Here is a 14,930-nt window from a genome sequence, read left to right as displayed (position 1 = left end):
ATTGCCAGACACTCGTTAAACACTACCAGACACATTGTCGAACCTCTCACCGCTTCCCAGCGAGAAACTGGGACCCTAAAACCCACCGGGCATCTCTCCTGTCGTTCGCGCCTCTCGCTCGGGGGAGAGCACATCCCTGGCATGGGGGCACGGGCGGCGGGAAGGTCGAGGGTCCGGGGGACACCGGGACCCCCGTCCGTCCGTCCGTCCGTCCGTCCGTCCGTCCGCCCGGGGAAGGAGGGGGTGCGGCGCGGCCTCCCGCCCTCCTTGCGCCGCAACCACTCCCCGCAAAGAAAGTCACCAGGGGGTGGGGAGATGGTGACAGCTCCAGGAAGCCGGCGGCGGCACCGAGAGACTCCGAGGGAAGGCAGCCCGCGGGGTGGCAGCTCCCAGCCCGCCGCCGCCATGAGCTCCGCGCAGCGCCCGCCGCTCGCCCACGTCTTCAAGGGGACCTTCGTGCACTCGAGCGCCTCGGCGCCCATGGAGATCCTGCACGGACACCTGCTGGGGGTGGACGATAACGGGACCGTGAGTGGGGGCTCGGGCGGGGGTCGGGGGCGATGCCGCTGCGGGTCCGCCTCGCCGGGCGCGGGCCGGGGGGCGAGAGGCAGGGCCGGCCCCGCGGGTGCGGGCACGGACAGCGGAGCGTTCTCGCGCTGCCGTCCGTCGGGGCAGCCCCGCGGAGAGGGAATTTCGCACTTTGCAGGAGCAGGAGTTAGCCGGGATGGAGCGTCCCCTCGGCACGAGTCTGCAGTTGGCATAAATCTGCTTTTGAGGTGTGCTGAGCGTTCCCGGAACAGCAGCGTTCCTAGATCTGGCATTCTTTCAGATTCTCTGTTTTCTTTCAGTTTCGCAAGCTGATTTTTTTTTTTTTTTTTCATTCTAAGGGTATCTAAACAGTGATGGTGAAAATAGCTGCCTACCCACTGCACAGCCATCTAAATGAGGCTTTTTTTTTTGTCTTCTCGTCACAAAAACTCCCCCTATGGCGTATACCCATAAAGATTTAGAAAGATGGTGATGTTGGGCATTTCAGTAGTATGAACCAAGCTTAAAACGAGCCTTGCACTTACTGATAGTGTAGAAGAGAGTCTGGCAGGGAAGCAATGTCATTTCCTTAGCCCTTATCACACTTGAAACTCAGTTTCATAGTGCAGGTTGTGCAAGTAGACTGGTGATTTTTTGTAGGCTCAATAACATATGGTCGCCCTATGCCAAATCTAAAAAAAGTAGTTTTCTTTCTTGTGGCTAAATAACAGGCTTCAGTGTGTCAGGCTTCAGTAACATTTTAAATATGTGCAAAATGCAGTTTGAGCCCTAACAGTGCATTTTCTCTATTCACACGGGTCCATGAGGACGTGTTTCCTGACAGCCCTCTTATAGCTGTTGAGGAGTCTCGTGCAAGGTGTATTGAAGCCTGTGAGGAGCTGTATTTTGATGAACAGGAGGGAGTAAAGGCTTGCATAGTTATGTGTTGGCTGGTGTTCACGAAAACAATAGATCTAAATGTAAAAAGGTTTGGCTGGTGTAACTCAGGTGCACAAGGCATAAATTCATACCCCATCCCACTCTCCTTAATGTCAATTTCTGCAAAAGTGTCTCTACACAGCATCCATATGAAATCAAGATTTTTAGTGATTTTCTTGAAAAAGAGGTAATTAGTAAGCTACACCTAGACATCTGTGCTCTTACTTACTCTCTCTTTTCCTAGGGAACAAGGATTCACAGTATAATGTTTTTCTTGCATAAATTGGCAGAAGTTTTGTTTTGTTTTTTTTTTTAATCCATTAAAACACTATCTTCCTAAAATAAAATTCCCACCAGAATACAGTGAAAAGCACTTTTATTTAATTCTCTTTTTATTACAAATTCTTGACATTTTAATATTCCAGGGGCTGATACAGGGAGTATCCCATATGCTCTCTTTTCTCTCTCTTACTCATAATGTAGCCTCACACAGAGCAGCCACTGGAATCACAGAAGAGTTGGCTTTTCAAAAAAGACATAGTGATTAGAAAATTACTTGCCTTTATTTTTTGAATTTACACCAAAACTGCTTGTTTTCCTGCTAAAGATGTAAATTTAACTAAACAGGTGCCCTTCTTTTGCCTCATGTTGCTGACTCCATCATGTAAAAATTTTGCATGGTCTCTGACACTGTGTGTCAGAGCTTGTATGAACAACTGGATTCTGTTTTGCAGTGTGTGTCCCTGCATGTCCTCCAAGGGATGTAAAATGTCATCTCTCTTCTTTACCCCAGAAGAATACAAAGTTTTATGAAGAAAATCATTGCCTTTGGATATTAAACCCCAATTTATCATCAAGTTAGCAAAGTAAGGACCATGTTTAACCGAGTGGTTTGCAGAGCAGTGTAGTGTTTCCCTTGAGGAAAAGCAAAGAGAAAGACCAGCATTCCTCAGGGTAAAGAAAACAGACATAGGTGCAAAATATGAGTTGCTATTGAAATGTTGGTGTAATTATCCTACGTGAGTAGAACATTTAGTAAATAGAAAAAAATACTAAGCTAAAAGCCCTTGTGTAAATTATGAAAAGAGTGAGAATTGTGGAATAAGGATATTAAGCATAAGTTTTGATTTCAGCCTGTTGTGACAGCGAGTGGACCCAGGTCAGCTGTACAAGGAGGAAGGTACCATCCATCTGGAATTCACTGCTTCCCTTTTTTTCAGCAGGCTGGGCAGTTCCTTTAGCAGCTGGGTGTTGTGAGTGTTCTTGTCTCTCATTTAGCCTCACATTCCAGTTTTGGGAACTAGGCAAAAAATAGGCATCACTTAATAACTGTGGGAGCAGGGAGGGAGGAGAGCATGTGGGAGGGGAAAGAGGGGCAGACCCTTCTCCTGTTCACCTCTGAATGCCATAGGCAGGCACTGCTGGATCCAAGCAGACCATGTTCCTTCAGCCAGTATAATGCACTTTCCATTTTCTTCTTAGTAAGGACTTTGCACTGTGGTGCTTGAGGGCACTCAGGGTTTGCTACATCAGGGTTGATGCACGGTTCAGTTGACCAGCTTTGCTTTGGTGGAAGAGCTTTGGGCATCACTTGGTATACAAAAGGCCTGAATTAGTCACAAATGTTGGGAGAGCTTTACCCCTGGTCTTTGGATTCTTTAGCCCCATTACATGAGTAACACGTGGGAACTTATGGAAGTGTTTGGACAATGGGGTTAGCAGCGACTAATTCTGTGTTTTGTGATATACCTTTCCCAGAGTGCCAATTATTTTCCTTGACTTCCTTCTTTAAACTGAAGTTCTTAGTCTTGTGCACTTCTCTTGACTCTGTAGTGACTCTGGTGTAGAATTTCTTCTTGCTTCTACAGTGCTGAGGTGCAGAACTTAATTAAAGGACTGTGCATCCAGTTGGTTACCTTGAATGCACAAGCAAATACTGGAGCAAATGTTCAAGCATAAGATCTCAAAGGGTTTAAAGCATTCAGCATTAGAAATGCATCCTAAAGCAATGGGGAACAACTCTTGACTGACTAAGGAATTCCTTTGGGAAGTTTGTTTGAAAAAAACGTAGAGCTCTTGTTGATTTGCCCATAGCCTAACTCAACCATAAGACACCAGGTGTCAGGTTTAGAATTGGTTTCGTCTACCCAGCTTCCTTGAAACATATTTTCTTCATTTTTCCATGATTTAGGTGTTTTATTTTTCTGTACCCTAAGAGTACATAACAGCCACTGCTTTTCCATGGCAACGCCTGTTTCCAGAATTTGTCATCTGGTGTTTCATGTTTTTCTCTCTCTCTTTTTTTCTCTCCCTCTTCATCCTTCTACCCCCCCAGCAGCTCTAACATTGCTCATTCTGCATCCATGTTGACTTCAATATCTGAATAACATCTTCTTTATTGCACATCAGATATTTCAGTAGGTCTGTATTCCGAGCCTTCTGCAGTTAAATTAAGTTGGATGTATTCCTCTTTGCATGGAGGACAATACTGCTTCTTGTCAACTATTAATGGAATAGTACAATCTTACAATTTTTGCTAGTGTGATATTTATTTATATGTCATTATTTTAATATTTTTTCTGACTGTAAAACATCTGCTCTTTAAACAATATAAATCATACTAGCCATGATTAGTTTAAAAGACTAGGCAGCCAATAACTTCATGTCTACAGTTTAGCAGCATTTACAGTTTAGTATCTTTGCTTATTTTGTCTATGGAAAAACCAGAAAATGGTGAATTTCTATGCAAAAGAAGCATACACATAAAAAATGGCATGTGAATAAGTGCTAAACAATGCTTTTTCCAGTCCTCTTGCTTTTCCTCTTAAGTTTCTTCCTATTGTCATTTTAAAAGTACTAAGTTTTGCCTTTTTTACTGTGGTTTTGTTTTTCTTTTTAACTGATGCCCTAGCAACTGCAGTCATGAGCGTGACACAGGCCCTCCATGTGAGCATCATCCCAGGAGCAGAAGGATACTGATAGCAGAAAGAGTATTCCCTTGAAATTAAGGGAACCAGCTCTTACACCAAGGAAGTGAGAAGACCATGAATTGGTTTCTGGCAGAGGCTGTGGTTAGAGGCAGGAATTTCTCTAAGTTCAGGTTGGCAGTCTTTGGCCAGGGGAGACTTCCAAGTCCTCTAAATTGTCAAATGTGGAGGAAACTTGGATCCTGCATGGAGCCTGTAGTGGGCATTGCAGTCTCTAGGCTCCACAGTCTCTGTTTCCTGGGGAGCTGTCATGCCTATTAGTGATAGACCAGAGAATCAAAGAGTTGAGAATTCAGCTGCTAAGAGTCATCTTGTAGATTAAAATACCACAGAAGTTAAAAATAAATAAGAAATGTGTTAAAATTCTGACTAGGCAACAGCAACTCATCATCAGTAAAGTCTATGTTCCCTAGGAGTCAAATGGGGTTGAGTTTGGCTCCAGACTGTGGGGTTTTATTTTGCAATAAACAAAGATCTCAGCATCCTTTTAGCCCATTCTGTAAAATGAAAATATTATCCACATTTTCCCCTTCAATTTATTTTCTCATCGTAGGCACGATGGGAAAATAAAAATTAAAAAAGACTAACACAAGCAGAAAATAAGGAAATACTTATCTTGATGTCAGTCAGTCATAGGCACAGGAGGTAATTTGACCCCTCTCATTGTGAATACTGTACCTGCATTCCTGTGAGGCTGTTGTACAACTCCTCACAAGTGACTGTCCTGCTAGCATGGTGTTACCTTGCAGGACGCTACGGTCTGTGTGGTTCTGCCTGTGTATTACCTTAGAAGGAGTTAACTGTTTTATTACAAGTTACAGGGTGGGTGCGGTTATTCACTGGATTATGAGAAGGTATTTCAAAATCATGCTTGATAGTCAGGAAGAACAAGAGTCTCAATGCAAGCCTAACAGCTCTGTAGTAAGTGTGTAGAATTGGTTTTAAGATATAACTTGTTTTGCCTTCATATAAAGCTGATGTGGGATGCACGTTTGAGGTACTAAACTATGTTTTCTCTTTTTTTTAGATCGTGTTTGTGGAACAAGCTGATCAGCTAGAGCAACTGGCTAAGACATGGGGGTTCAAAACATCTGACATAAGACAACTGAGTAAACAGTAGGTGTTTTATTAAGATTAGCTACAGCAAATGCAGTTTGTTCTTTGAGTGAGGTAAAGCTAGTCTTTATTTTTACAGGGACCACATTAAAACCATATGATGCCCATATATTTAATGGCCAAAATTCCATTTTAGTGCAGTGAGAGCTCTTTACCCAAAGGTGCTTATGTTCTGGATGCAACTCAGACAATCCACGTTATTTTTGCATTCCTTGCAATTGCAGACACGGCTGAATTGTGCTGGCTGATGTATGCTGCACAGAGCAAAATGCCATATTTAATTTTCAGGCAAAATCGCTTCCGTGCTCATGAAAGTGAGTGCCATTCTTTCTTGAGATTACATTTTATATCCATTTTGTTAGCAGTGGGCTGTGCCTAACGTGAAAGTCTAGGTGGAGTAAATGTAGATAACACTGACACTGCAGATATGAAACTTGTTTGCTAAGACATTGACACGTTGCATAATAAAAATTAGTACAATTAGAAGATTTAAACCCTCTAAACACAGAGCTTTTGATTTCTCCATACTGCAGCTGGAGCATTTCTTTTTTCTTCATGCATTGAAATCCTCCAACTTTATTGTGATGTAAAAAAGTTTTGGACTGTGTGAAAAAGTTTTGAGCTATGCTTTGCATGTAGTAGCACCGTCAAAGACTTGTGGCTTATAATTGAGACCTTCTAGTAATCAACTGTTAAAAATCTTTTATGCTTTGCTGAAGGGCTAATCATACAGTATATATGAATCATGAGATATTTTTTTCGCCTGAAATAGCCTGAGGAAAAAGGAAGGTGCTGAGAATGTGAATCGACTGAGGAAGACTTTTCAGCATTTATTGCCTGCAAGAAAAAAGGAAAAAGAGGAGCTAAAAAGAGATAAAATTCAGTTCATTCAGTAGCCAGGGAGAAGCAAAGAGGAGTGAGAGAAATGTTATGTAGTAAGGAGTTTCAGCACAAAACAAAATAGCCACAGCAACTTCCTAGTAATGTTGATATACTCATTCCTGCTATTGCATGAACATTGCATGACAACATATAGTTTTGCAGTTACATTGTAAATATGCCTTTCCTGTCAAGATACTGAGCAGAGCTTTTTCCACCAGTGTCTGTGTCTGCATTTTTAGACACAGTGTCTGTTCTTCCATTAAGCCTTGAAATTAATTGATTTTACATATCTATACAGACATATAAATAATGTAGAAGAAAACTGGCATACAGAAAGTCACATTTTGTAAATATAATGGTCTGGAAGCTAGAGGCATTCCATATGTATTCAAACTAGGAAACAAGACTGTGTACAAATCTCTTTTTCAGGTGGATTCTGTAGTGGAGTAATTTTAGTTATTGTCAAGTCGGTTCTCCTCTGTTGGTTGGCATTTAGGGTGGGTCAATATTAGAGATAATTAGATTAATCCTGCTCCTATACTGTTTTTCTCACAGTTAGATATATGTATTTTGTAGTGTAAATGATATTACTCAATAGCTTCATACCAAAATATGGGTATGTGTAGAGGTACAGCAGGAATTAATAGGCTGATGCTGGAAGAGACAGATTAATCTGTACTTGCCATGTATTCTGATGGATTTTAATCAAGTATACTCTTTAAAACAAAGCTAATTACTATGGAGAATTTTTGAGGCATTTTGGATTATTACAATTTTATTTTCTTTCCTTAGTGAATTCTTCATGCCAGGATTGGTTGATACACATATTCATGCTCCTCAGTATTCATTTACTGGTACAAGAGTAGACCTGCCTCTTTTGCAGTGGTTGACTGCTTACACATTCCCAACAGAAGCCAAATACCAGGATGGTGGTTTTGCAGAAGAAGTGTACACCAGAGTTGTTGTAAGTCCTGCAAATGACATTTACATGCTTGACAGCATTCATTTTTGTGTAATATAGGCAAGTTCTCAGAAGGCTGGCAGAAAGAGTAGAGAAAGTTTTACTGTCATGGAAACCAGATAAAACCAAGATAGCCACTGTTCTAATTGCTAGTCAGGATTGTCTGTTACTAGTTACAGTCTTGTTCTCTTGTTGTTGGCAGTAGTGCTAATTTAATCACAAGGTTAACAATGAACTGTTTATCACCTTTTCTGAATATAATGACATCTACTAATCCACAGCAACTAATCTACTCTCAGAATTAGTACAGCCAGCAGGTGCAGACAACTTCAATGTAGCAATAACCAAGCATAGTAAAAAAAAAATTAATTCAGGGAATATTTCCTTTCTTCCACAAAAGTCCTCTATTACGAACCCACCATCTGAAAAAAAAAACACATGAAAGAGAAGATACTTCTGATAGATGACAGATCTGGGATGTTCTGGAGTAGTAAAGAAAGTCATTGCTGCTGCTGAGGTCTTTATAGTGAGAATGTCTTTCACTCCAGGGGCCTTAGAAGGGGTCTCTCAGTGGTATTGTGGGTCGAAGAAAGACTGTGTTTGAGCTAGACTGGTTCTGAGCACTATAAAGTCTTTAAGATCTGCTGGATGGACAACAAGCAGCTAGGTCATATTGCAGAGTACTAGTTCTGGCCTATAACTGATATTTATCCTTTAATATGTGGACTGAAATATCTTCAACAGATGAAATTATTTGGCCAGCATAATTTGCCTTGCATTTGTCTATTACCCTGGAAGTGTCTGTTGCCAATATAATAACATAACAAATCTGAAATAAATAGTTATGCTCTTTCCTGCCACACAAATTTTAAAAGAAATTACTTTCTGCCATCTGCCATGATAAAAGCACGCAGGAGCAGCCTGGTCATAAGCACTTTTAAGCCTCCAAGTGCTTAAAACAGAGAGGTGGCCTCACCTTTGAGCCCTGCGCCCAGCACGCTGTTACCGCGCAGGCTGAGCCACCCCAGCGCATCCAGAGACCTCGCCCTGCAAGGTGTGCCACAGAATCATCTGGAAAAGAGCTGCCAGAGAGAGGTGCAGGTTAGCTGTGGGAGCCTGAGCACCCCAGTTAGGCTCTCCTCACGTGAATCAAATAGAACAGGGTTAGGAAAATGTCTTCTTCACCTGTGGAAGATGCATAATACCACACTCTGCAGTGAGTATAACCTTCATCTGTTAGAAAGAGAACTAAACTTCCATGGAGCAGATGTTTTTTCATAAGTTTCATTGTGCTTATGAAGTTGTAATGAAAAAACAGTCGATTTTTTCAAATCAAAGTCCTGTTTCCAACAAATGCCTTCTATACTCAGCAAAAAAACCAATTTAGGTGAAATTTTCCTCCTTTTAGCTGGAACCTCCTCTTTGGGCTGATGATTTGGAAAAAGAATTTTTTTAGATTTACTTTAACAACATTGTTAGGATTTCAGAAGTAGAGAATTCTGAATTTTAAAAGCTAGAAAAAGCAAAGGTAACTTGTCTTTGTAGTGACATTGCTATTTTGAGACTTTTTTGGAACTCTTAAAGATTTTAATTTGAATTTTGTAAGGAAAAGACAGAGCTTGGCTTCCTGTTTGTCAAATAATTAACTCTACCCTTCCTCTAAACATTGTGTGGAATGTCCCACCTTTTATCTCATTAAAAGAAATTTAAGAAATTCTCAGATTATTTGGCAGCCAGAACCCAAAAGTATAGTGTAGGTCTGTATGTTGGATAAGGGGTCAACATAGTTTGTATCAGTCCCAAGGATGAGAGAAGCTCCAAATTTCATCATGAATTAATGTAACTAAAATACCTGGTAATTTACTATTATGTTCCCCAAAAGTAATATAGGGATTTCCTTTCAGATGGTATATTAGATTGATAATTAACTCATAGTTTGAGTGGTTTTGCTCAGTTTACTTTTACAGTTAAGTTTGATACTTGGTATTTGAGGGCAACAAAGCTTTTTGATACATGAAAACTTGACTTGTTTTTCCAGCTAGATCAGGTTGCTAAAAGAAAACCACCATGTTCCCCAAAAACGTTGCTTTGCTAACACTACACAATTGGTGCTTCACCATCAAAATTGGAGAGCCTTTCATAACCAGGAAATAAAAAAATTACTAGTTGTTTGTATTTCTAAATATAAATGGGAGTATTTCCAGTTTGGGGAAAGGAATAATAACTGGTTTCTATGGGTTTAGCTGCTGTAAAAATTTTGTGAGCAGTTTTTTTGTATTTATTAACCCTCAGACTTAAAAAAGCTTTTATGAAATTAAAAATCTATATTTTTACCTTCCCACTTCACTGCAAAATTTCACAATAACTAAATGTTCTTGCAGCTTGAAATGAGGCTTCCTGTTCTGCATTTTGGCAGCTATGTTGACTTTTTTCTCAGACAGTTGAAATTGATTTCTTTTTTTAGAGACGAACTCTAAAGAATGGCACGACTACAGCTTGCTACTTTGCAACAATTCACACAGATAGTTCCCTTCTTCTTGCTGAAATTATAGGTAAGTCTAAAAGTGAGTTTTGAAGGATTATGTGGATCGTGTTAGTTGAAGGAAACAATGTTTAGGAGTTTGAACTAGCTAGGGATCTGTCTTTCTCCTAATTTGTTTTTTGCTCATTGTACCTGTCACACTGTGTTCCCAGGCCCCACCATTCATTTAACATGTTTAAATGAACATGCTACCCATGTTCATTTAAACACCTCTATCCTGCTTGCTGCTCCTTCTCTCCTCATTCCCAAGTCTGCCGCTGGCTGAGCTTGAATTAGGTGTGCTGGACTTGTTCTCCAGCTGCTTTTCCTAACCTTTTGCTATTTGAGGTTTAAAAGAACTGAATGACAGGAGGCCCGGTCGGTGCATTAATTTCCTGATACACTGACGTTTCATCTGATAATCAATATCAAAAATCTTCACACACCCTCTGAAATCAGACAAGTGGAAGCTGCATCAGAATCCTTCCCTTCTGTTCATAGTTGCAAATGCCTGCTTGAAAATGTTTTTGTTCTTGCAGGATTTCTCAATGCTCAGACAGCTCATAAAGCAGAGAAATTTAATAAGAACCTCAAATTTCATCAAAAATGAGCTATTCTGATTTATTTGGAAAATTTTGAAGCCATTGCACTAAACAACTCAAATAGTAAAAGTGGACAAAGCGATCTGATTTTAAAACGCATTTGACAGCCTAGGATATTATATGCATGTTTTACATATGATTTCTGATTTTTTCATCTAGCATGGGTAAATCTCATGAAAGAGGCCAGAATAGATCTGGAAATTTCTCCCTCTAACTGGCCTGTTAACAATCTTTGCCTGTTAGCAAAAAGAGCGATGGTTTGCTAAGATCTTTATGTCTTCTCTCATCTTCAGGTAGTTATCTACTGCAGCTACTGTACTTTGAGGCTTGTGTTTCTCATCCTTTGTGTTACAGCTGTCTTCACAGACTACCATTAAGAATTCTGGTTGTGGTTAAACTACAGTAATCTACTTCTTATTTATGAGTATTAATGTGGAAGACAGCTCCTATTTAACGTTGTTTGTTTCCTTATTTTTGTCTTTTCTTTTTATCCTTAAAAGTCACATGAATGATCCTAACTTAGAGACAAGGCAGGAGCATAAATTCTGGTCATCCTAAATGAAGCTGGGTGGGGTGGAATTAATTTTTTTATTTCAGTACAAGCTTTGGTAATGATTTCTGAGAACCAGTGATTCTGAGCTTTATATTCTAATGCATCTCAACAGATAAATTCGGTCAACGAGCATTTGTTGGAAAAGTCTGCATGGATGTGAATAACAGTGTGCCAGAATACAGAGAGATTACTGCTGACTCTGTCCAAGAGACAGAAAGGTAAAATGATAAAATTGATGGCATAACCTTTTAAAGTAAGATTTTTCATACATCTGAAAAGTGGATGCGAACCTGTCTAAGAGCTTACAGGTGTGAATTTATTAACAACAGGTTTTTTTGTTCCAACAGTAGTATCCCCTACAGTCCTGGCAATTTCTGCAAATCCTGGCAGTTCCTGAAAAAGTTGCTGCACAGCCCAAGTAGCATCCCTCTGGCTTTTTTAAAGAGAGGGAGAAACCACAGATCTAGGGTTTGAGAGGATATATCTGTTTTCTTCTGCCTCTTTTCCCTTTCACAGCTGTGTGTGTGGAGGTCCTGGGGCCTGACATACAATGGTGAGGTGGCAGCCAGTTCCTTCATCCCCATTAACTTCTAAGCTATTTCCTTCCATCATTGATGTTAAGACTTTATTCAAGCTGTAGAGCTCAGCTCTCATATACCCCATTTTAAACATCTCTTCTCCATCACAGCACCGGTCAAACCACTCTCTCAACATTCAGCTGAGAGAATGAAGGGGAATCAAATGAAGGCAATATTTGTAGTGGAGGAGAGCCAAGACTGGATTATTGCAGCTTACTATCATGTTTCTCTTGTCTTTTGCACCCATGCTCAGAAAGCAGTTAAGCAGACATACAGCTCTTCTCATAGGGCTATCTATTTACCTATATAAAGGTTTCAGATGTCATGCTGAAAGAGAAAACCCCTAAGAGTAATATAGATGTCTTTTGGCACTTGTGTGAGGTTGCTCCCTTGTTTTTACAAATCATGCTAAAGGCGTGACAATAAAAGTTAGAAATAGTAGTGTATTTCTTTAGTGCTTATATTTAAAGAAATGTTTAAAACATGCAGTGTGAGTTACCTTCACTCTTCTAACCTTTGTTTCCCTCTATGTAAATTCCCAGTTTCCATAATATGGTGCAAGTCCTGCCAAATGGGCCTGAAAGAAGCAGAACTTCCAATTCTGATAGTTTTAAAAGCTTCAGAAGGATCTAAATACCTTTCTTACAAATATCAATCTTCTGCCTCCAATTAATTACTTTTTGATTGTGTAAAAAGAAACTATTCTGAACTTTGGGTGAGAGGTTGGCAGAAGTACTCCATAGCTGTCTAGGGAATGGGGCTCTGTGCTTCCTGGCATGGATCTGGAGCACTTACCCAAATCACAGCAGTACAACCGCAGAAGGACAAAAAAGCTGCTTCATTAAGAGGGTAACATGTTAGTTGGGTTTTTGTTGCTTGGTTTTTTAAGAATCTAAGAAATGTGATCTGTCACACTGTCAGAAAATGGACTACACTCATTTCAGTTACTTAAAGTCAACATTCAGAAATATTTATATTGTATGCATGGAAATAAGATTCCAAGTACTTAATATATTAAATTTAAATTCATCAAGAATTTGAATCTATCATTCTTTGTCAAAGAGGATTGAATAAAAACTTGGGGAATTGAACTCTAGATTACCATATATGGTATTATTAGTTATAGTCAGCTGTAAAGATGAGAACCTGTGTTCAAGTCCGTTCTGCTATAGAAAACAGTGATTTGAAGCTGAGCTTCTTTCCTCATAGGGAAGTACATAAGCCTACAAACTATAGCCTATATTTGCAAAACATATTTCATCACATTTCATCAGTTTTGAAACAGCTCACACTGTTCAAAGAATGTGAGAAAGAATGAAAACAGCCACAATGAAATTTTGGCTTGTCAACTGGGCATTACATTTCTGTTAAACTTCTGCTCAACTGTGTATTTTATTGATCAAGTTCTGATCACAAAGCTTCAAATTAAGTGTGATCAGGTTAAATGTTAAGAGGAGAAACAGGCAGATGGTAGCTAATTCACTTGGCATTTTAGCTCTCAAAGTGAGACAATGGTGGGCCCAAACTCCTTCGGTGATTGCAGAAGTCAAACTCAGGTTTCTTGTTTCCATCTGGTGATCTAGTGCAACCTGCAGGGCTGTGAATGTAGCCTCTAGCATAATTTTCTTTTTCCTCTCAAGACATTTGAAAAAATTGATACAATATTGTTGTGATCAAAATTATACAGTTTTCTTACTATGAACTATAACATAAAAATTCACAGTGATCCTGTCCAGAAAGCATCTCAAACTGTCTTTCACATGTCACTTACATACACTGAACAAATGGGCTTTGAAAGAATTTCCTCCTTCCAAAGTAGGAGGAAGCTTAATTTGCTCATCTGCATTATCCATAGTGACTGCTTAGGGCTTTTTGTAGAAGTCTGAGGTGGCATTTTATTTAGCAGAGTAAGTAAATCTTTATTTTCTGGAAGGTAGATAGTCTATACACTAACATTAATATAAGATTAAAAAAAAAAATCAAGGCTTCTTTAAGTGAACGAGGACATATGCCTCTACTGCAAGATATAAAATATTGCTGCATCTTTTAAAACTTGGATTTGAAAAGGTTTAAACACTGCAATTTGAATTCATGGACAAACAAATTAAAGTTTGGTTTGTTTTTTCCTTCTTCAATATTGCAGCTGTAGGTTATAATTATGTTTTCAATTCATATAGTGTACCATGTGTTTGGTTTTCAGGGAGAACTCAGAATAATTACTACTTGTCTAATGCTAAGTATTGCAATGAAAAAAACATTTGCATGTTCAGAGTCAAATTCAAAACTAGCATAATTGGTGTCACTATGCTGACTTCATTGTGTTCCCTTTTTTTATTTCATCTGAAAATCTGGCTCAAAATTTTGTAAAACAATTGATCTGTCAGAAATGTTTTACAGGGTATCCAAGTATGTATTTTTTATATTTTTCATAATTAATAACATAGAGGACAGATTTATAGCAACTTTATTTCTACCCTTTTTCAGGTTTGTTAGAGAACTACTGGAAAAGAAAGTAAGTAGTGTTCTTTATTGAATTCACTTCAGTATTCAGAAGATGCTGTGTAAACACATGAAATAATTAATCCTGCTATCCAAATCTGTTGTCTTAGTGACAAATCAATAAATATACATATGTCTGTGTAATAGACAGATGTCATCACTCTGAAAAATGTTCTGGTCATGTTGAGAAAGGTACTTGTAACAGTGTAGAATCAGTTTTCTGTTCTCAGTGTGTTTCTCTACTGAGTTGAAAAACCTTGCTTCCTAGAAAGGATGATTTTCTTGTTAAGAAAGGTGGAATTCAGTTTAGCACTCTTAGTATAGAGATAGACAGACTAATTGAAGGAATTCTCACCAGCAGAAGTCACTATTCTTTTAGTAAAGTTACTAATCCACTATAAAATTAGTGTTTTGTGTCAGTGCATGTCTTAAAGTGTGTTTCTAATAACCTTCATGCTTCCACTCCAGTGGTAAAGATAGAAGTTTACACTCCAACATTATACACAACAGTACTTTTCTTATTAGCCTTTGGTTTTCAGTGGCTTCTTTTGACATCCCACCTCAAAATATTCAAGAGCAGCTGCCTGGAGTTTAATGCCTAATCTGAATGTATCACTAGAGTTAGTTGGCTAATTTGCAAAGACCTGATCTCCTTTTTTCTGGGAGATAATACAAGGAACTGCAGTCCAAGTTATCACTTACTGGCTTGTGCTAAACTCTGGCCTCTGACTGGTGACAGAATTGCAGTCCTGCTGACTGTTGTT

At 39.2% G+C, this 14,930-nt stretch overlaps 1 protein-coding gene across 1 annotated transcript in view; it reads left to right on the top strand.

The window, feature by feature from the left end:
• Nucleotides 1-323: 323 nt before the first annotated feature.
• Nucleotides 324-14,930, top strand: part of GDA (guanine deaminase) — a 29,671-nt gene continuing 15,064 nt past the window's right edge. Inside the window, exons 1-6 of the mRNA XM_054283292.1 lie at nucleotides 324-528; nucleotides 5,482-5,570; nucleotides 7,245-7,416; nucleotides 9,878-9,965; nucleotides 11,202-11,307; nucleotides 14,152-14,179. Coding sequence (XP_054139267.1) covers nucleotides 406-528; nucleotides 5,482-5,570; nucleotides 7,245-7,416; nucleotides 9,878-9,965; nucleotides 11,202-11,307; nucleotides 14,152-14,179 — 606 coding nt within the window. The 5' untranslated portion in view covers nucleotides 324-405. The remainder of the gene's footprint in view (nucleotides 529-5,481; nucleotides 5,571-7,244; nucleotides 7,417-9,877; nucleotides 9,966-11,201; nucleotides 11,308-14,151; nucleotides 14,180-14,930) is intronic.

The sequence above is a fragment of the Melozone crissalis genome, unplaced genomic scaffold (genome assembly GCF_028551555.1).
Source record: "Melozone crissalis strain CALT ecotype California unplaced genomic scaffold, PUWL_Pcris_2 ptg000036l_1, whole genome shotgun sequence".
Classification (NCBI taxonomy): domain Eukaryota; kingdom Metazoa; phylum Chordata; class Aves; order Passeriformes; family Passerellidae; genus Melozone; species Melozone crissalis.
Note: the sequence above shows the minus strand (reverse complement) of the source record. Positions and strands in the feature narration are given on the sequence as shown.